Here is a 22,320-nt window from a genome sequence, read left to right on the forward strand (position 1 = left end):
ATTACTGCATCTGGACCTGTTTTCATTGCTAATAGTCTGCTTTTAATTTTCTTCCAAGCATAGGTAGATAGATAGATACACATACTATGCATACACATACGTACCATAATGAAATATATATGAAAAATAATTCACTCTCATAAGTGCATAAGAAATGTAAATCAATTTAGAGTTGCTAAGATGTAATTTCCCTAATGCAGAGTCTGTAAAGGACAGACGTGAATAGTTGTGTCATTCAGAATCCCATCTCTTCTTTTAACAACGAGGGCAGCCTTCTGGATGGTCTCCAGAAATGACATGGGCAACTGCAGATGTCAGAGCTGAGTCTGCTGAAGTCAGAGTGACATTTCCAGTATTTTTATGTCTGTCTAAAAGAAGTTAAGCTTCAAACCCCAGCACAATTCTCTTCCTTCTTAGCCAGACTAGAAGAGAATGGGTGAAGACAGAGAGAGAAAAAAGAGATGTAATGCATCCCTGGTCCTGGCAGAGACAGAAGCCCATGTCCAGGGACGTAGCAGGTCTCAGACATTTTAGCGAACGCTGGGACAGCAGCTGAGTGGGCAGCCCAGGCTCTCTGAAACACCAAAGGGTGTCCCCACACAGGGGAGGGTGTAGGAAGAAAGAGCCAGAGAAAAGGCAAGACTCTGCTCAGGGAGCACCTGAATCTCCAGGTCTTCTGCGGTGCAGTGAGCATTTAGGGTTAGTAAAGACTGAAGCAAGGGGGCTCACATCAGGGTGTGCTGTGGGGCAGGAGGGGAAAGGGTTTGCAGGGAAAAGAAATCTGGGAATGAATGAAGAGCCTGGAGCCTCTCTGAGTCCTTGGTAAACCTGCACGCGGAGGTAGCCCATATTGCTGATGATCAAAAGCAAGGAGAGCCCCTTGAGACAAACGTTGACTTTGGCAGCATAGCAGAAATAAAGTACCTGGTATTGCTGAGTACTTATGGTTGGAGACCAGTTAAGTTATAAAACTACAGGGGAAACTCTTGGTTTGTTTAATATTTTGAAACTGGCCAGGGCCTGTAACACAATATGGGAAGGAAGGAAGTCTGCAGTTTGTAGGAAATCTGATCTGCTTCATTGGTAAACCCAAGCTGGTAAATTCCAGGATAAAACTAAAAATAAAGAGACTTTTAACAGTGCTATAGTTAGTAAATATGTGGCATGTAAAATACAAGGAAATTTTACTTGTTTTCTGTAGAAGTATTTGCCAAGTATCACAGACGTGTTCATTTTAAAAAAGAAAGAAGGGAATTCTAGTTCTGCTTCTGAAAATCTGCTTAATACAATGCCAGCTGTAAAGTCACTACCTAAACTTCTGTAACAAGAAGATGAAAGAGAATTCACAATTTCAAAGACATTTCTTAATGACTCAATAGATATCTATAGAAGGAGCAAAAGATAAAACTTTCTAATTACATTTGTGGATATATTCTGTAGTGGTGACCTTCCCCAAGCAACACTAGCAGTAGAATTTAATTCACTGGCCCATAAAAAGGGAGGTTTACAGTGCTTAATTACAAACCACAAAAAGCCAAGAAGGAGGGAATGGGTAGGAAAATCAGACATATTAAAATAAAATGTACACATGGGGGAAAAGGAATTAAATCTATAACTTCATAAACTGATAGGTAATTGGTGTAGTGAGAGCGAAATATAGTACTCAGCATTTTTATAAGGCTACAGATGCTATAGTATTTGGATTCCAGATCACAGCATGTAAGGTACAAGCAAAAATTCCAAGGGTATTCTGATATGTCTGTTTACTTACCTCCTCACAAACCTACAGATGTTGAAGTGAGATGCTAGAAGAAGATACAGCACATTCATGACTGAAAAGCATGAGACCACATCCATTTTCAGAGCACTTAAATGACACAGTGGAATATGGTAACAGCCAATCAGTTCTGCTGAAGATGCATTTTGTACCAAAAAAATCACTTCTAGCATTTTAGTTTGTTTTAGCCATTTCTTTCCCACAATACACCGGCAAAAATGCATTTCACGCCCTTGACCAACATAGCTATGCTAGCAGAAGTCTGTAGTACAACCTTGGCTTTAGAATGCCATTGATATAAAAACATTTCAGGCCTCCTAATCCATGTTTTTGTTCTATGCATACCATCACAGCAAAGCTGTTTCTTTGTGGCTTCATTAGGAATGTTCCCACCATTGATTTCTGGAGCAAAGCTGCATTCCCTGGAAGTGCAAACAATCCCTGTGATGAACCTGCACTTCTCCTTTCTGCAGTGCTGGAGCCATTCAGGTGCTCAACTGTTGTAATTGCAATGGACAATTTATGTGACTTGTGATTTTAAATAAGCAAGAGGATCTACTCTGAAGTCGATCCTCAGTTCTGAAAGACAAGTGCTCTTCTGGAAGCTTGTAATACAAAAATATTATTTAAAGGGAAATTAAAATGTGTCATGGCTTTTGAAACACTAAACTCAGAAACTACAGCTTGTGGAAGTTGCCAGAAAAATACTGAAGATAGTTTTAAGCTGACTTGTGGAAGATAGTTTTAAGCTGACTTGTGAACTGTAGTAACAAGGAGCAGCATGTCTATAAATGTAGAATAGTAACCGTTACCAAAATGTACTCCAGAGTTTCTTTTTGACTTTGCCATTGGGTCTGTTTGCAGACAAACATGAGTGTTGTTCTGTCCCCTGCAAGTCCTATGCAATCTGTATGAAACACTTGCTCTATGGTATGGCGCCCAGCTTGTTAAGGAGTCTCAAGACCTTTTACCTTTTAAGATTCCATACCTCTGTGGATGCTGAATTATAGATTTCCTCTATCATGGTTTAATGATCACTTTCCAGTAGACAGAAAAATTGACCTGAATATGACATACTTAAAGTCGTTAGGCTGTTTATTTTACTAGAATTTTATACCATGTCTAATTATTAATACCCATTATTATTAATTGCTAATTAATAACAAATAGAAACTAAAGCCTCCTAAACTTCATATTGAAAATCTTTGATAAAGTATATTAGCACAAAGGCATTCCTGATTTCATACTACTCAAGTTTATAAAAACATTGAAAATCTGTGACACCCTGTGCGTGCCTTAGCTAGTGTTTATTTAGTCACACTGGTGGCTTGTGGTTTTTCACTATGTTATCTTATAAATTATCATGCTAGTAAAAATATTTTGCAAAATTTTCTTAGTAATTTTTCTAGATAGTCTCTGCCTATGTGAATGTATTTAGTCTCAGCATCAGAAGACAGTCTGGAATGAAATACTGCAGATTTTTAACCATCCCCTGTAGTTGGAATAGCACCCCACTGAGACTACAGCTCTTGGTATCTGCAAGAACAGCTGCAGTGCTGGAAAATTCATAAAGCAGCAGAACATGAGATCAGGTAATACCTTCAGATCCTCATGCACTATTGTGGTTTATCCCAGCCTCTTACAGATTTAAGCAGTTTTAAAGGGCAGGGGTTTTAAGAACATGCTAGATATGTGCCTTGCTTCCACCAGCTATCAAAATAAAAATCTGTTTTGTGTATTTTATAGCTTGTCAGAAAAAATCCATAGGGTTCGGGAGGTTTTTTTGGGGGTGTCAGATCTCTCCACTCTGTATTGATCTTATTACTCGTGAAACACTCTTGGTTTGGTTTTTAACATTTTCAGTGTAAATTTTACTCTAGCAGCCTTAACTGCCTAGAAACTGTTCTAAATCTATTTTGCTCTTCTTTCCCATGAGAAAAAAATAGAAATATTTGAAATAAGCTCTGTAAATTCTGGTATGTACATATGTATTCACACACATTAAGCTATCACTACCTTCACTGCAGTAGAAGGAAGAGATAAAAGACCACCTGCCTGTTATTAAGCATTTAACTTACATGTGACTGTTCCTAAAAAGCAGTATGCATGCAGACTGCCATGGATGTGTACATGCCCTGCATTGTCCAGAGAGGTCAATGGTGGGAGTGATGATATGGTGCTTAGAGGAGGTGGGTGCCCCTCTAGAGTGGCATATAGAGAAGTGGCCACCTCTGTGGGACAACACAAGGGCTGTGCGCTCCTGAGTGGGAAGAAGCCAACAAAAAAAAAGAAGCTGTAAACCTGCGACAAAAAAAGTGCATGATCAAGGGCAGCAGAAGAGTCTTGGGAGTCTGAATTAAGCACCACATTGTGCAGGCAAGCACAACCAGAAGACTATTTCTTTCCCACTGAACATCGTTTACAGCAGCTTTTCCTGGGCTGGACAGAGTGGTCATGGACCTTTTTGCTTTTAACTACCTTGCAACAAGCTATAAGCTACTCTGAAGAGAGCTAACATTCATCTCTCTTGTAAAAGGCGGGATTCCTGAAAGGGAAAGCCAAAGCCATGGCTCCTGTTGTAAGTGTTCTTTATACACCTTATGCATGGCTTTTAATTAAAAAAAAAAAAAAAAACAAAAAAAAAACACCAAAAATCATGGGAGCAAGATCCAGAAAAAAGCTTTCCATTTTTTAGCTAAGTTCCCATCCCACTCTGCTGAAGAGTTAGACCATGCCTACATCCAGGTTCCTGTCCCCTACCATTTATACTGGCCAAAGTAGGCTGTTATGCTTAGACAGCACAGCAAACTGTTTTTCAAAAAATGGAAACACACACTGATTTTTAGATTTCCTTGAGAGGTTAGATGGTGTGTAAGTAATCTGAATCATTCTCTGAGACTTGTGAGCAGCAGCCTTCTAAGTCGAGCCTTAGGCAGGAGTTGGGGCATCTGAATTACTGCTTTACCCCAGACCAGGAGTTCGCTTTTGAAGCAGCTCCCCCTCTCGCCCCTACTTACTGCCCTCTGGCTAACATTGCAGAGCGGTTCTGGAGTGCACAAACCAGGTTCCTTCCCGGTGTCGCAAACCTGGATTACATGCTCCGGGACACCAGGTGAGGCTCTGCAACTGCCTCTGGGCTTTCAGGCCTTGAAGACCTAGTGTAAATCAGAGTTCAAAGAAATAACACCATTTTACATCCTTGTGCAATGACTTTTAGAAAGGTAGAGTGTGAATCAAATGTTCTCTGAAACATAACAAGAATTCAAAAATAATTTAGTCACTAGAGGGAGCCTTTTAATCATCATAACCTAGTATCAGACCACCACTAACTTGGGCCTTCAACTCTTAAATGTTGAAGTACTTTAACAGGGTCAGTGAGTGCTACTTCCTCCAGCACTCGGTTTAAAGAAAATGAGGGTAAAAGACAAGAGTATGCAAGGCTTCTGCAAAATTCCACATTCATTCCACATTTTGAACAAATACAGACTTCCTAAAGATTTCCCCACAGAAAAACAGGTAGAGCCAGTAGTGCAGTGGCTGGGAACAGAATTAGCTTGGCCTCGACCTTTTAAAAATGCCATCTTTAAGTGGCACCAGTGAGAGGGCATTCACCTTTCCCTCCTCCAAAGATCAAACACCAAAATAAGCACCAGTTGTCACTGTGAGAGGAAAGTCTTGAGACCACAAGCACTACTTTACCTCCTAAATCTTCATTACACCGTAACTGTGCCCAGACGGTAAGTCCCAGCAGCCAGATTTCGATGACTGCTACTTACAGCAGTGATTGGGTCTAGCTCTCTCTCTGTTAGAAGGCGGCTACGTACAAAATCACAAAGACGTGTTCCTGCAGTGTAACTGCAGACATGCATTCAATTTTCTGCTGTACTCTAAATTTAGTAAATAACATAGCAGTTATAGTTTGTGGTTCTCCATTACAAATACTATAGAATTTGCAAGAAGTCCTGGAACACCAGGAGAATAGGAGAGCTGTGGAGGAGACCCCAGCTGCAAGAGGGGCTCTCCCAGTCAGCAGAGCCCGGTTGGGACTGTTTGCAACCTGGACAGAAAACCCCAGCACCTCAGAAGGTGCTTTCTTTTTAGAAAATAGCAGCAGAGGGCATCAGACAACAAGAAACCCTATATACGTTAATGAATCCTGAAGTGCTAAAGGCACAGTGAAGGGGAATGGGAACTGGAAAGGTACAGATTGAGAGGCCATAACATGGGTGGGGATAAGGAAGCGGGCACTGGGAGAAGGAAAACTAGACATGTCACTTCTCGTGTGTGTGTTGGCTGTAACCACTCCAGCATGGAAATGTTGGGGTCGGGGAGAGCAGGGGAGGGATCACCTATGGTGCTGTAACTTGCCTCAGAGGTGCTCCACTAGCAAACCAACCTGAGCACTGCAATTCGTGATGAACCACCAACTCCTAACAACATCTCCCTTCTCTTTTAAGAGATGAAAACAGGAAATTCTCTGTCAGTAAAGCAAGATTGCTGTTTGAGAGTATCTCACGCTTTCCAAAAACACTCGGTACAACAGGACTCAAACAAGAAAAATCAAGAAGACAAGCATTAGCCAGCATGTAACCTTAATGCATCCCTTTGAGTGATGACTAGAAAACAGGCAGCACCCAGAAGTGAAGCCAAATGACTCATTTTCCGAAAAAGCAAATACGAGTCTGTTGCCGGCATTTCCTCCCCACACCCTAAAACCGTTTCTGACGGCGTGCGCAGATGACCTTGTCATGGCTGCAGGCACTCGGGGCTGCCATGAAGTGAAGATATTTGCTCAGTTTCTATTTCTACAGACAAAAAAACTTGCTGCTTCATAAGTACAGTGATTTTCTGTTTTCCTTCGTGGAAACGAGGAGAGAGAACTGTTATTTATAGTGTCTTTCATGGGAGTGTCTCAGACTTGAAGGAGGTCCTTCCCTTCCCTCGAGAAACCGGTGGCTGGACAGAAAGTACTTCAGCTACATCTGTGGTGTTCCCCAGCCCTCACGCGTTGTATGAATGTCACCGTTGTGCACACAGCAGTGAGCCGTGCAGCTTCAGGGACTCCAGAAGTTAGACCATCCAGCCGCTTGCAAGCCCTGGTATAACACAGCTTTCCTGTGGCGAAGTGCGCATGAGCAGCGAGGGCAGATTTAAGGACGGCCTTCAGAAACAGATGTCAGACGCTGTGCTGTAGCAGCAGTCATTGTGCTGAAAAATCTGGAATGCTTTTAAGTCAACTGAAAATAAGCTCACGTTCCAGTCTATCAGCTGCCTGCTTTGAGCATAACTTGACCAGGTACCGTATTCCTCCCTTACTATGTTGGGAAACGCACAGGAAAATTTTAATGGGCATTTGGAAAATTTTTTTGCTTCTGTAGATAAAAATATCTTGAGAAAGTCTCTAAAAGGCATTTCCCTTTACAACATTATTCTCATACAAGCCTGTGTATAAAGTGAGAGCTGCTGGCAACTTGTTATCACAAGTCTGGCTTTTATTTTATCTATATCAAGTCTACAGAATAGGAATTTTTAAAAGACATTTTCACAGGCTGAACAGTACCAAATTGAATGGAATTACCTGTAAGACCTTTCACTGAGTGTTGCCACAATGATGCCACAAATGGGTACTGTTCTTGTGAAAAGTGTATCTGAGTGCATCTAAAAATATGAATATTTTCTCTTATGCAAACTGGCTTGAATTGGGATTTCAGTATCTTGTAAGTGTTTTGATAGAAAAGTACAGACAGATCAAAACAGTCCTATCAGTAAAGGAAAGCAGTAAAATGTGAAAGATCTGCAACATATACCTGCCTGGATTATTAAAATGGATGAAGAGAGGGGAGGAACAGGGCAAGCTGCTTTCACGGACCCTCTTGCTCCCACCAGAGCTGCTAAAGTTTCTCTGACTGGACTCCCATCACCTTTCACTAAGGAAATGGCTTGGCAGGGATAATATCTGTCAGCGCAGTAACTGTTTTCTGTATATTCCCTGCTATTTTACAGGCAGCTTCTGAGGAAGCTCAGCCTTGAGCTCCAGGCTGTGCTTTGAATCCGTGTATCTCTACCGTGGAGAACAGTTAGTGACAATCAATTACGCAATTAAATTTGAATAGTTCCAACTCCCTTTTATTTCAGCTGATTTGGAGGCACATAGTATGTGTACGTAGAAGGCGGCTGAGGTGTCCTCTGGTATCTTTCCTATACCTACTTAGGATGCAGCAAAGGAACAAATCCAAATGCAGGAAACTGAGTGTCTGTAGATAGCGATGCTGCATCAGCATTGGTGCTTGTACAGAAGTGTTTAGAGCTGTTTGGATGCCAATTTTCTAAGCATAGAAATTTTAATTTTCACATTGAGGCTTGTAGTGTTGATTAATAAAATGTAAGAAGTATGGATATTAACTAAGCTGCTAAATATTATCATTTCTGGAAAACAAAATGTGAAAGCAACATAATTTATAAAATTGGGATAGTTCAACCAGACATGGGATAAATTTGAAAGGAGTCTATTTTAAAGCCTTTGAACCAAGGTCATTTGGCCCTTACTTCAAAGCCTTTAAACAGTTTCTCTGTTTGCCTCTTTCACAGGCAGTGGAAGAGAAAGTCCCAGAGGAACCTTTGCAGAAAGCTGTGCAGAGGGGGAAGAAAAGAGCATCACACCCCGAAATCTGACACATACAAAGAAGGAAGAGGCTCAGCTCAGAGTCAAACAACAAGAGGTCATAAATGCAGTGTCTTAAGAAAATGTCATTGTTGGAAGAGGATGACTAGCGTTTCTACAACTAGAGATATCTCTTACAAGCCTGAAAGGAAACTTGGCACATTATGTGAGGAAGCAGCAGGCTGCTACTGCCTCTGTGATTACAGAAAAATAAGTTATATTGAGGACTGGATTTTAAAAAGCTCTTCTCTTCCTTTCTGAACAGTAAGTATTTTTCATACAGCTGAGTTGTGTAAGAAAAGAGAATTATTTCGCTATTTTAAGATAAACTTCTCTACACAAAAATTCCTCTAATTAGTGAAGTGCTAGCCATAAAAATAACATTAATGCCTGTACTCTTCTTCATTTAGGGTCTGATCTGAGGTGCACTGAAGTAAATAAAACAGATAATTTTGATAGGCTTTGATTAAGTTTTTAATCTATTTTTATTGCAGTGACTAGTAGGAAGATGCAAACATGACAAGGCTCTCTCTCTCGGTTTTGCAGGATCTGAACATTCGAAATGCAGAAATGATTTGGCAACTAACACCTTATTGGTGAGAAAAAAGTTCATTAATTATTGTTATTTCATACTTAGATCTAAGTGAAAGAAGTTTAATAATGACGTAATACTGTATTATAAAAGAGCAGCATTGTTGATCTGTAAAGTATACTCACAATGTGATTTTTTTTGTTCGTTTGTTTTTCTTGTTCTTAACTTTTTCATAACACAAAAGTCCCAGCCTGGGCAAGAAGGATGTCAGAGGAAGCTGATCCCATTCTCAGTTTCCCAGACCAACTTCTAAAAAATATCCCAAGCCCCTAAAAGCAAAATCACTTGTATGTCATCTGCCACATGTAAATTCCCAAGTGAGACTGCTCATAGGAAGTTTGGAAACAATGAGAAAAGGAGATTTTTAAAGTTGTGGTCCTGGCATTTTCCTTTTTCTAACATCTGTTTGGGTCAATGATCAAAATTTAACACACGCTCTATGTCTGGGCAGAGAGTGGTCTGGTCTGCAGCCAAGCTCATGCGGGAGCATCTTCAGCCGCGTGCGGTGGGAGTAATGAATGGCCAGGTCACTGGCTTCTTTCCTTCTTCTGTGTTTCAGGACATCCCTGGTCACAGCCCTGATTTTCAGTCTGCTTCTGCAGCCACCACTTACACAGCTTTCCATCATCACACAGCCAAACATTGTCCTGTTGATGGCTGATGATCTCGGCATAGGGGATGTAGGTTGCTATGGGAATGATACTATCAGGTAAGGAAACTGAGCTTAACAGTGAACAGAGCTGGTGCGTTATTTAATGTAAGACTGCAATCGTCTGCCCATCATCAGCTGTTTGAGCTGTCTTCAAGTTCATTTCATAGAGAAATAGGATTATCTCACAGCCTAGAGGGCATTCCCAGGGCCAGCTCTGCTAGCCAGAGCTGCTTTACCGTGGGAGTATTGCAACTGTTCTTGTGTATTCCTTAATTGCCCGACAATGACAAAGAGCTAAGCTCTTGCACATACCCGAAGATAGAAACGTTGTCCCATCTTTCAATGTATCAGGCCTCATTACCTCATTTAACTCTATTTTGCCATTCTTTCCCTGTCTCACATCAAAACACAGTATAAACCAGTGCAACAAGCTATGTTACTAGGAAATGCTTCTCTTTTCAGACCCAAGGACATAGAATTTGCCTTCTTTTTGAAAATCATGCCACAATATTCCTACCAAGCTGGCTTCCTACCAGCTTGTCACTTCTCTGAACAAAACTACATTTGGTACGATCACTCCTCTCATCCAGCAAAGTTCTCAGAATCTCACCCTGATTGGCACCAGCCAGCAAGTTTCTGACAAGTAGCTGATGACCATAGGTAGCTGATGGGGCTCTGCATGGCCGGGCCTCCACTTCAGCATAGCATCATCCCTGAGGCATGAGTTTTCTCTTGAAGAGCGGTGGGGTACATTTCTGCAAGGCCCTTCATAGGACTTGGGAAACAAGAAGGAATGATTGGCTTGAAATTTATCCAGACAGCTATTGTTAATGAAGAAAAAAAAAAAAATTTCCCCCCTCACTTGAGAAAATTAAAATAAAAAAAAAAAAAATTTCCTGGCCATCTTCAAATAGAAGAAACTTCCCAAAATAAAGATAAGTATATTATTCCTCATCCCCATTCCCTTGAAGACTCTCTGAATAATATCTGACAGTTTTGGTTGCATTTTTAGGACCCCAAACATTGATCAGCTGGCAAAGGAAGGAGTAAAACTGACCCAACACATCGCTGCGGCTCCACTTTGCACCCCCAGCAGAGCAGCTTTCCTCACTGGCAGATACCCCATCCGATCAGGTTTGCCTTGCAAAACCAAGCAGCCTTTAGACATTGCTTTATTGCTGAAGGGAACAGTGTCATACAATGGGCACAAAAGAAACGAGGGTGTGCAAATAGACGGGGTGCCACTGACACGTCATCCCTCACTGAGGCACACAAACACATAGCAGCTAGGCCTAGTACCTTTGAGGTGGCATCTATTTATGGGGTACAATGAAGTGAGCTGGGGGGGAAGCAGAGCAGAGAAGAACCAGCTCTGCAGAGCAGCACGCTCCCCCCCAGCTCACAACTTCAGTTACCTTTTCATGCTCTATTGCTCAGACTGCAGCCAGAATGGAGTTAGTACAAATTGTTACATTCAAAAAAGTCATTACACAGAACGTGAATAGTAATAACACATTTCTAAAGCACTAGTTACATTAATTTCTACCATGGGTGACTCCTCATCAGATACCAGAAACAGCTTAGCGCTGCAGAGAGCAGAGTAGATCTATGCAGATGTGTGTCCATTCCCTCCAGTCAAGGTGCAGAACGAGTCACTTACAGGAAAGCTTTGTTACCTATGTGTCACGATTCATCCATCCTATGAAATAACAGTTTGACAGCTATATTATTTTTCCCAGTTCTGTTTTTGAAGAAAAAATACTATCCTGTCAAACTGCACCCCTGAGATGAAGAGGTATGAAAAACAAATAGCTCCACATGTTTCTAACAGCAACTCTCTAATGCTTGTTCTATTGCAAATGATCTTCAGTGCCTTCATTCCCGAGGCATTTGTGAAGCTGACATGTTGTCCTACTTTTATCATGACAGCTCCCACTGAGATGGATAGCTTGAAAACACACATGAGCTTGTACAGACTCTCTCCCACTCTAACAACAGGGCCAGAGACATTCAGCGCTCCCATGACAGATTGTACTTCACATAACGTTGTATGATGGGGTTATGCCAGTATATAATGCTAAATTACAGGGTGTAAACCTGCAGGTGAGGAGAAGATTGCAGTGCTAGATAGCTGCTCTGTGGGTTTCAGGAGTCGGATACCAGCCATACCACTGTGCAGGGAAATCTTGAGTTCCCAGGCAGCCTAATGCAAGCTGGAGTTTGAGGCTGACAGAGGGCTGAGGTCTCCCTGCCCTCACCATCACACAGAGTACTCTTCATACCACCTGGATGTCACTGTGGTATATAAAAGCTCCTATACAACTGTGCTGTTCCAAATGAAATAAAATAAAATGTCTCAGTATGAGATACAAAGAAGAAAATCTATTATATAATGGAGAGACTTCATTCTTTCTTAATCTTGTCCAAAGTCCTAGATTCATTTCCCCAAACAAACAGCACTAGGATAAACATTTAACACTATCATACCTGTGAAACCAAGAAACAAGAAAGTATGGCTGATAAAAGCACTCTACCAGTTATACTTACTAAGATTGTTTGTTACTGTATTTTTTAGGGATGGATGCTATAAACAATTATCGTGTTATTTTTTGGAACGGCGGCTCAGGAGGGCTTCCTCCGAATGAAACCACTTTTGCCAAAATACTGCAGCAGCAAGGCTACAGCACGGGACTGATAGGTATGGGGACACTCCTGAAGATGGCCTAGAACGTGTTTCACCTGCACAGCTCACTCAAACCATTTGTTTTAGTTAGCAACTGCTTATACCTCAGGTGTAATATTTTTATTTCCTGATTTAAGAATATCTTGTAAGAAGAAATCCTGACCAAAAAGAATCTCTCTTATAAGAACAGACAACTGATAAAGAGAACAATACTGTTGACCTGCTTTCAAGCACAGCTGTGGTTGTTAAAATACATAATGGAAAATATGTTACTATTTCTTGAATACTATTCTACCAGGTATATGATAATTATTCCAATAGTATTTCATAAAATACAAAAACATGAGTGTCGTTTAAACATGCATGATGATGCTATACACAGTTCAGAGCAGATTCACAACAAAATGGAACAGATGCTAATTAAAACAATAGAGCCAGTTCATAATATCACAGGATTTGGCCTTTCAAAAACAGAAACAAAGCAATTATTTTTTCTTTAATTATAGCGTGCCACTATAGTTCACCAAGATTTCAGTACAGCCCATAAAACATTGCCTCCTTCAGCATTAATATAAATTCCATTTTACTTTATATTTTATAGGACTTTTTTTTTTTTAATACAGTTGTAACTTTTGGTCATGATCCAGTTTCAAATAATTATTTATCTTAGATATGTCACATAGTTCCACAGACTGATAAAACACAAACATTCCTGAGCTGATTTTTCAGCAATTTGACCTACCTCACCTAAGCATCTAAATGCCAATATCCAAAATCTATGTTTGACACGTAAAAATACCGGCTGCACAAATAAACTGAGTTTACTAAGAAAAGTGTCTGCAGAAATGGATCTGTATTTATCCAGCAGAATAAATCTAAACCTTAAAGGGCAATACTAAATGAAGGCCTCCAAGCATTTTAAGTTCTATATTACTGAACCTTCTTTTCCTGTTAGTTCTGTAGCAATATTATTTTAGTTATTTTAATCAGCTCATAAAAAAGCCCGTATCTATTAGCCACGTGCTTCGGCTTGGTTTCAGTATGTAATCACTAACAAAACAATCAGATTTGTCTCCATTTTGCCAAAGGGAGGTTGTGCTGCATACCTCCTAGAAGCAGCTAGGAAAATGGGCTGGCATTTTCCCTGCGGGCATCTCAGCTAAAATCACACTATAGACACCAAGAGCATCACTTAGTTTAACCAGATTGACAGATTCTGATTAATTACACTGTAGGGAATCACGGAAAGCACTGGTGATAAGTGACACAAAAAAAACCTGTAAGAACAACTTTATATTCAAGTCATGAAGCAAGAAATGTTGTACAACATCTACCCACATCACCACAGCTGATTGAGCACTAAATAGTCTCACCTGAATGGTTTGTGATTGTTTTGCTCTGAGCACAACCCGTTTAATTGCAAAGTTGAATTCTATTAATAACCTGCAGCTTGATGTGATAATGAGACTTTTCATTGGGAAGCCCTTTGCAGATTCTTTGTAGTCAGAAAAACAATGTTGTCTAACATATGCCCTCAAAGATTAATTTATCTTAATTATACACTTAGTTTGTCTTCTGGAGATTTGAGTCTTTTGTAGCATGTCAGAAGCCTTTATCAACCTCAGCTGGAGATTTAGGTGTTGGAGTGTATCTGAAGTCCAAAGATACTTTTGCTGCACCTGTATTTATGACCAATGCATCAATGTATTGATTACAAACCCATTTCATTCTATAGCTGGCTCTAAATATGTCAAGAGGTAAACTGAGTAGAGATTTTAGCTGAAAGCAATTCATCCACCTAGAACAGAACTTTCACACTTTCTTTATAGTTATGTTCAAAAAGCGGCATTTTTTTTTCCTCTGAAGCAGTTTTTTCTGCTCCTATTGTAATGCACAGCAACTCTATGGAAACCTGCTCGGCGTTGGCTGCCAGTATATGTATTGGTAACATAGTGAACCACTTGTTTAGGGTAATACCCTTCTGTAAGTACACAGTTCCTTACTCCACAATAAGAATTAGTTGCAAATTAGTTTTCAAGTAAAATTCTAAAAGTTCATTTTGATCTATAGATCTGGTATCCAAGGCCTGCATTACATCAGAGATCATAAAATGCAATTAAACTGCATCTCTCTGATGAGAGGTAGATTTTGGTTGCTTGATTCAGATTCTCACAAGCCTCAGTGTTTAAGCCAAATCAGCCAACTTTTTATGTCTCTGTGTAAGTGCCTAACCAGTCTGTTTGAATAGTCTGGAGGGGAACCAAATGCATAGTTTGATGTGCCATTCATCATAATAGAGGACATATGTTCATAATGAAGAACAAATTGTATTGCAAAAGGTCAGGAGATGTTCCTTTTGATACTGAAGACTTCAGAATTTAAAAGAAGAAGGGTTTGACTTATTAAATTTGATGAAATACAAATAAATGGCAAAAATACTTATAAAACAAGGCATTTTATTCTCATCCAGTACACAGAGATACTATTATCAGCAAAGTTATTTACATATGTACAGCTTCATGAGAAATCCTGATCTCCTGAGCTCAAGTTCTTCTGGATCTGGTGGTTTGTCTGCCAAACCCACTGTTGGGCTGCGAGTTACTTGACTACACTATCCATAGCTTCCCTTATCTAGCTGGCACCAACGCGTCGCTGAGCGTTGCCATAGTCCTGACATCAAGCTGTTCAAAACTTTCCAGAAACAAGTCTGCATAGCACCTTGAAGGTAAAGAGACAACAGGACAACAGAACAACGGTATTTTGCCCTGAGCTTACAAAAGGACTTTTTCCTCCTATTTCATACTTGACAGGTCTGCAGGAAGGCCATACATTTTTGCTTGGTTCTGAAAATTTGAATTCTTCTTCATTTCTAGTTCCCTTTATAGTCCAGTTTTTTACATTTGAACAAAGCTACAGGACGTGAATATGTATACAGAGTACCAATAACTCTGTTGGAAATTTATAATTTGAGGAGGTTTGCTTTGCTTTCATCAATCATAAGATATATCCCGTTATATTAGTACATACTTGGTATATATGTGTAGGATGAAGAAGTTATCACAAGTAGGAAAAAAAACCAACCATTTTTTGAGAAATGTTTTGTATGAGGAAAAGTCCATTTTTAAATATTATCTCTTTACATTCTAATAATCTGTATTTTCAGGGAAGTGGCATCAAGGTGTTAACTGTGAATCCCGCAATGACCATTGTCATCACCCTTTAAACCATGGGTTTGACTATTTTTATGGGATGCCTTTTACACTAATAAGTGACTGCCAACCAAATGAAACACCAGAGATGGACAGAGCCTTTAGAAGGAAACTCTGGCTTTCCACTCAGATGGTTGGCCTCGTTACGCTCACTGCTGCCCTGGGAAGATTGACCGGCTTGATTTCAGTCCGCTGGAAAATGCTGATCTGCCTTGCTGGGTTTAGCCTCCTGTTCTTCATATCCTGGTTCTCAAGTTACGGGTTTGTACGATACTGGAACTGCATTATGATGAGAAACCATGAAGTTACTGAGCAGCCAATGGTGACAGACAGGACTACATCCCTTATCTTGAGAGAGTCCATTTCATTTGTTGAAAGGTAAAGTGTGTTTCCTTTGATCACAATTTTTCTGGTTCTTGCATGTCTTGCAACTTTAAAACAGCACTTTCCCATGTGAAGTTTTTATTATTTTTTATAGTATTCTATATGATTATAAGTACTATTATGTCTATTAATTATTAATAACATTAATAATGTTATCATATTATTACACCAAAAATTAGCTGCTGCTTAGGGATGTCTGTTATTCCCAACTTCACTAAAGCTGATAATGTTTCCAAATTTCCATGCGTTGAATTGAATATTTCTAAGCTATTTTGAGGAAATACATATTTCAATCAATGAGATCAACATTGTAGCTTTAAGGGATAGCAGCTGATGGCAGAAATGTGGGGGGGGCTGGGGAAGGAGAAGTACAGCTGTGAGGAGAGCCTTATCTATGGACTGACACATGGGCAACAGCTGGCAGGAGATGAACCTACTGCCTTCGTTTCAGTAGCACTGTGGTGGTTTGCAACAGCACAAAGTGGAGCTTCAACCTGGAACTCTTCTATGTATGATTCAGGAAATAACGAGGGTCATTTTATAGACACCAAACATTATTTTGTCAGACAGATCCTAATCACTGGGTTTTAATACCTTACAAAGTAAGATGTTTCTGAAGTGATTGTTGAAATATGTGTATATACAAATCATACCATTTTCCATTATGACTGACCTCTGTATGTATTGAGAACCTGCCTCCCTAACAACAGTGTTGATTTCTGTTTTTTAGAAATAAGCACAAGCCATTCCTCCTCTTTCTTTCTTTTTTGCATTCCCACACCCCTCTTCTCACCACAGAGAAGTTTCTTGGGAAGAGCCGTCATGGTTTATATGGAGACAATGTAGAGGAGATGGACTGGATGGTGGGTAAGTCACCATAGCAAATTACAGTGTCTCCAACTACCTAATACCTAGGTCTGAATATATAATAAAAATTCAGTTGTTATTAAAAGAATAAAAGTATTAAAAGCAAGAAGAAAAAAGTCCTAAGCTTTTAATGAAAATCTGTCAATCTTGTATGAGCACTGTTGTCTTACAGTGTTGCCTTTTTATTTTCTCTAGTCTTGGACCAAAGGAGTCTCTGTTCACTCGGTGTTTTTTATCTAGTGTTTACCGGTTTTAACCATGTCCTCTTGGCTTCTGTCAAGGACCTCTCTTGCTCTTCTTACTAAATAAGTGAGAATTATTTAGTTTTCTGTGATTATTGAATATCAGGTAATTTGAACCCCTTATGGTCATGTAGCCACATTTGCAAAAGGGATAAGAATCAGGTACACATACAGAAAGAACTGGTTTTCAAACCTACCTGTCAAACACTTACACACCACAAATATAATTAAGTATCAGAAACAGCTCAAGAATGACTTCGAAATAAAAAAGAACTACGTTATTAATGCATATTATATCCAGCCAGTAATTTAATGCAAATACTAACTGTGGTCTAGAAAATATAAGATAAGAGTACATGACATTTTTCCCTCATTTCTCACGATGGCCATCACTGATGCAGAATCTAACTTTTTAGGGGCTTTGGATCATGCTTTCTTTCTGTATTTTTACAGCACACAGCACTTCCGCACTTTAAAATACAGGCTTCTGGTCTGTGACTGCGGTTCTTGCACTCCTTTGTTATAATACTAATAATAAAGCAGTTACAGCACATCACAAATCTGTGCTTTTACAGGCAGTGAAATCACAACTACAAATCTTGATGCTAAAAAACTCTTCTTTTAAACAATGAGCAGCACTACATCGATAAAAAATTACGTGAATGAAAGTTTACAAGTCAGAGGCTAAAATTTATGTAGTGTAAGTGATATTTTTACTTTTTAATACACACATATTCCTGTGTTTACAGGCCAGGTTCTGGATGTTATTGACAAGGAAGGCTTGAAAAATACTACACTAGTTTACTTTGCCTCTGATCATGGTGGATGGCTGGAAAGACAAGAAGGCAAAAGGCAGCTGGGTGGTTGGAACGGAATATACAGAGGTAAGAGCTAGCAGGGAAGGTGACAACCCAGCAACAACTAGTAAAGTACTCAGGATACCGCTAAAGCTTAGGTAAGATTGTACACTCAAGCAGTAACAGTGATTTATCATTGAGAAGAAAATTTGTCTCATTCTAATCAGGCATTAAAAAATTTAGACAATTCTAGCATGTGCAGGTGTTCTTTATAAGCATGAATTCTCAAATTGGCATTTCCTCATGAGGCAACTGATCACAGGTAATTTTGATTAAGCATGTGTAACTTCTCATTAAATATTAGTTGCATCTTGCATCTGAACCCTTGCCTTACCTATAACAGGTATGTTACAGGTTTGTAAAAGAGAGAGGAGAACTAAGCTGGGAAACCACTTTATACCTGAAAATTTTATTGACGCTGAGTTCTGATGGGACAATGTGTTTGTAAGACAATAGAAGGAAGTAAGTGTGTAAGGTCACTCAAGGGGTCTGATATAGTGAACACGCTTTTACTGATGCTGAGGACAAGGAGCTTAGCAGTAAAAACAGAAGAGTAAGGAAGGCTCATAAAGGTAACATTATCTCATGATAACACAATAACATTTGTCTAAAATTTCTCTTTATTTTAAATGAAACTTTTTTAAATGAATTTTTTTTTTTTTTTTTTTTAATGAAAGGTGGAAAAGCTATGGGAGGCTGGGAAGGAGGAATCCGTGTCCCAGGGATATTTAGATGGCCAGGAGTGTTATCTGCAGGCACAGTTATTGATGAACCTACAAGCCTTATGGACATTTATCCTACAGTAGTTCATCTGGCTGGAGGGGTACTACCCCAGGACAGGTACAAACACAAGTGTCTTTATTCCTCCTTCTCTCCCAAAACAATGGAAAATCTAGTTTGGAAACACATTTGCAGAGTCTGACATTTTCTTTTTCACTCCTGCTCCTTTTCTAGACACATAAACGTTACCACAGCTCAGTCACCTCTTCTCTACATTTGAGATTCACCATTTACCTGCAATCTTCTACAAGCACCTTCCTCGTTCAGAGTTGCCAGCTCCAGCAAGAGGTGTGCAGAAGGAACGCAGTCCTGTACAGCTTACCCCAGTCTGATGGTCTCTGTTTTTTCTGCTAGGGTAATTGATGGCCGGGATCTGATGCCTTTACTGCGAGGAACAGTTGAGCACTCAGAGCACGAGTTCCTGTTTCATTACTGTGGCATTCACTTACACGCCGTGCGGTGGCACCAGAAGGACAGTGAGTACAGAACTTCTTTCCCAAGAATTAGGCTCAATCTATGGGAGGGCATATTTGTCTAACACATTTTTTCTGGGATTGCAGCTTTCCGAGTAGTTCCAAGTGTAAGGTGGTAAACAACTAACTAGCATTGCCTATATTGTATGGCACAAAGAATTTGTTCAGGGCTTCAAGGCACGTGGCATGCCAGGCAGCCTACTGGAGCTCAGGATGGGTCTCACCCACCTCTCTGTCTGAATGCAAGGCCTGGGGAGTCCATGCCCTCCTTGTCTCATGGAGAAGTCCTTGCCTCAGCCCTTTGTCTGTCCTTCTGCTACCTTACCACGGAAACAAGCCATGGAAACCCCAAATTTGTTTTTCATGTCTTCATAAAACCCAAAGTGAGCGACAAATGATACTTGCTGAAAATTTTGGAGAAATTTCAAAATGTCGGAAATCATTTTACATTATTGGTTTAAATCTGTGACACTTTTAATTTTAAATGAAATTACAATACTATATGAACTAGTAAGTGTAGAGCTGAAGTGCAACCAGAAATGAACTCTAGAAGAACATTCACTCTTCTAATGCCTTGTGGTAACCACCAGTGTCATTGCAAGCCTTCTTTCTTTCCTGCCAGGTGGAGCCATCTGGAAAGCTCATTACATGACCCCCATCTTCCGTCCTCTCGGAGCTGGGGCTTGTTATGATAGAGGATTTTGCCCATGTTTTGGGGAAGGCGTGACCCATCACGACCCTCCATTGCTCTTTGACCTCTCGCGAGACCCTTCTGAAGCCAAACCTCTGTCGCCTGACACCGAGCCCCTCTTTGACACTGTAATAAGGAAGATGGGAAGAGCCATAGAAGAGCATCGCAGGACACTGACTCCAGTCCCAGAGCAGCTCTCCGTGTACAACGTGGTGTGGAAGCCGTGGCTGCAGCCGTGCTGTGGGATGTTCCCATTCTGTTGGTGTGATAAGGAAGGTGATAATAAACTTGCCGACCTCTAAAGGAAAGAACCAAAGTTCCTTCCTCCAAAGTGTTTTTAGATCACGAGTGTTTTCTTTGAGGGTGTTGATTGATGGGTTGGTTGGTTGTTTTAATGGAGACTTTATTTGAGAATTGTTCCAGTGAATGGCACCGTATTTGGTAAAGGTGGCTTTAGGCTGGACAGTCTCAGGGAGGGATCAAGACAGAAAGATCTGAAGAGCATGTTTTAACTTGCATCTGCTGACAACTGAATGAATAGTTCAAATGCACTGAAGCGGGCCAAGATTAGAGCTATACAAGTAATGATATAACTTATGTTTTGTTGTTTATGAATGTATACTTAGAAGCTTTGCTTTGGTTTTTTGTTCTGAATTTCTAAGTGATTCCTGGATTGAGGTCTCCCTTCATTTTGATATCCTTACTGGCAATGCATAAGATGCCCCTATAATAAATTTTTGTAGACTACTGCTTCCAAAAGAATTCGACAATAATTTTGCCCACAGTTCCTCACCAAATCTCCTTTAAAAGTAGCTTCCTCCTTTCCTTGTAGCTAGTCCCTCCAACAGCAGTGATGATGGCAGCTGGTTAGCCTGTGGCTTCTGGATCAGGAGGAATTGCCTGGGTGAGGCATAAAGCCTGGAAACATGACAAGCTGGGTAAGAGCTGTCTGTGCTTTCTGAGAAGGATGGGAGTCCTCTGATTGGAGTCAGCCTCTTTTGATGGAGAACACAAAAGGGAAATGATTTTTCCTTTCCAAAGCTCCCATTGCACCCAGATGTCTAAGGAGCACTGGCAAGGGCTTAGCAGCATTGATGGTCACAGAAATGCCAACTGATAACCAGTTTAGTCATTTGGGCACAGGACTGCACAACAAGTTACCTTGTTGCCTGTATCTCAGCCGTAACTGGTTCCTGCTAACAAGTAGTAGGTTCGGAAAAGACTCTTTGAAAGATGCCCAATACTAATTATAAAAACAAACTCTAATTTACGGTTAAAAAAAGAAATGCAGAATTAAGGTATTTTTTGCTTCACAAGTTAGATTTTCATCTCAGCAAACAGCTAGATTTACTTAGATCTAGCTCCTTTGCTGCTGTATATTCAGTTCTTTCCTTCTTCGTGTTAAAGTAGTTGTTCCTATTAAAGTAGCCTTGCAGGTAATTCTTTTATTTGTAGGGTACAGTATATATCTGTTCACATGGACATGTTTACACTGGTATATCTGAATATGTAGGCATCTGAGAACATAATTTGCCCATTCAATTTATTTCACATGTTTTTTACTATTTTTCCAACTATCATGCTAGGACCCATTTCTCTTGTTCATGTCCTTTGATAAACGTTTGGTTTATTTTGGTTTCATTTCCCTCCTTGTTTCCCACAATTCAGGCACCAGGAAATCTGCAGGTAAGCAAAGTCCTACAGCTTAAAAGCAAAGTTTTATTGTATGCCATGACCTCATGCATTTCAGACTGTTATAATTCGCCCTGATTCTCCATCAGTGCTATTGATGAGAAAGGCACTCAGTCTTACTGTGAAAACTTCAAGAGATGAAGTGAATCCATCACTTCACTTGTACTGGATTGTTGCTCCGTTTCCTCCATTGTTAAGAGTGTATGCTTTATTTCTCATTTGAATGTATTCTATTTCATGGATTCTTTCTTGGCTAGATTTAAAGGTCTTTTCATATTCAATGTGCAGTGTTTTCTTTACATTAAATTACCGTAATCAGACTGGCATTTTTCAATTTTCTCAGTCATTTTCCAAGATCCCGCTTCCATTCTCAAGCCAGTTTAATATCTGGGATTTTACATCCTCTCAATTTTTCAACACCTTTAAAAATATGTGGTTATAATACCTGTTCATATGATTGAACCAGTTTTTCTGGCACAGAAACACTTCAAAGCACTGTAGGATATCCATTTGGAGATAGAGAGTAAAAGAAGACCTCTGAGCTAGAATTTGTCCTGGACACTGGTGTTTGCCCATGTAATCACAGTTATGAGGCCCTGCCAATATGCAGTGCCATGGGATCAGAAAATGTTCAGGGCTTGGTTAACATGGACATTACTCATGGAACGGTCATGGGCAATAGTAAAGGTTGCCTTGACAAAACCATATTGTCTTTCTTTTTACTTTGAGTAGCCAGCAGGTTATGGTATCCTACTTTCTT

General features: G+C 40.0%; 2 protein-coding genes across 4 annotated transcripts in view; both read left to right on the top strand.

Annotated features, from left to right (window-relative positions):
- LOC104317856 (arylsulfatase D) overlaps positions 1–22,320 on the top strand; it is a 112,736-nt gene that overhangs the window by 39,907 nt on the left and 50,509 nt on the right. The gene's annotated exons all lie outside the window — the stretch shown is intronic.
- On the top strand, positions 6,464–21,498 carry LOC104317855 (arylsulfatase D). 3 transcript variants are annotated; one of them, XM_069770477.1, is made up of 12 exons: positions 6,464–7,073; positions 8,366–8,702; positions 8,933–9,034; positions 9,590–9,739; positions 10,695–10,816; positions 12,258–12,380; positions 15,529–15,952; positions 16,689–16,825; positions 17,817–17,951; positions 18,602–18,764; positions 19,059–19,180; positions 19,800–21,498. In XM_069770477.1, exons 3-12 carry the CDS (start codon positions 8,955–8,957, stop codon positions 20,168–20,170), a joined length of 1,827 nt encoding a protein of 608 aa, XP_069626578.1. In that variant the 5' UTR covers positions 6,464–7,073; positions 8,366–8,702; positions 8,933–8,954; the 3' UTR covers positions 20,171–21,498. The 3 variants fall into 3 exon arrangements, with proteins under 3 accessions (XP_069626578.1, XP_009917157.2, XP_069626579.1); XM_069770478.1 differs by having other exon boundaries at positions 6,467–7,073; positions 8,985–9,034; XM_009918855.2 differs by lacking the exon at positions 8,366–8,702 and having other exon boundaries at positions 6,466–7,073; positions 8,985–9,034.

This window comes from Haliaeetus albicilla, chromosome 25 (assembly GCF_947461875.1).
Source record: "Haliaeetus albicilla chromosome 25, bHalAlb1.1, whole genome shotgun sequence".
Taxonomy (NCBI): Eukaryota; Metazoa; Chordata; class Aves; order Accipitriformes; family Accipitridae; genus Haliaeetus; species Haliaeetus albicilla.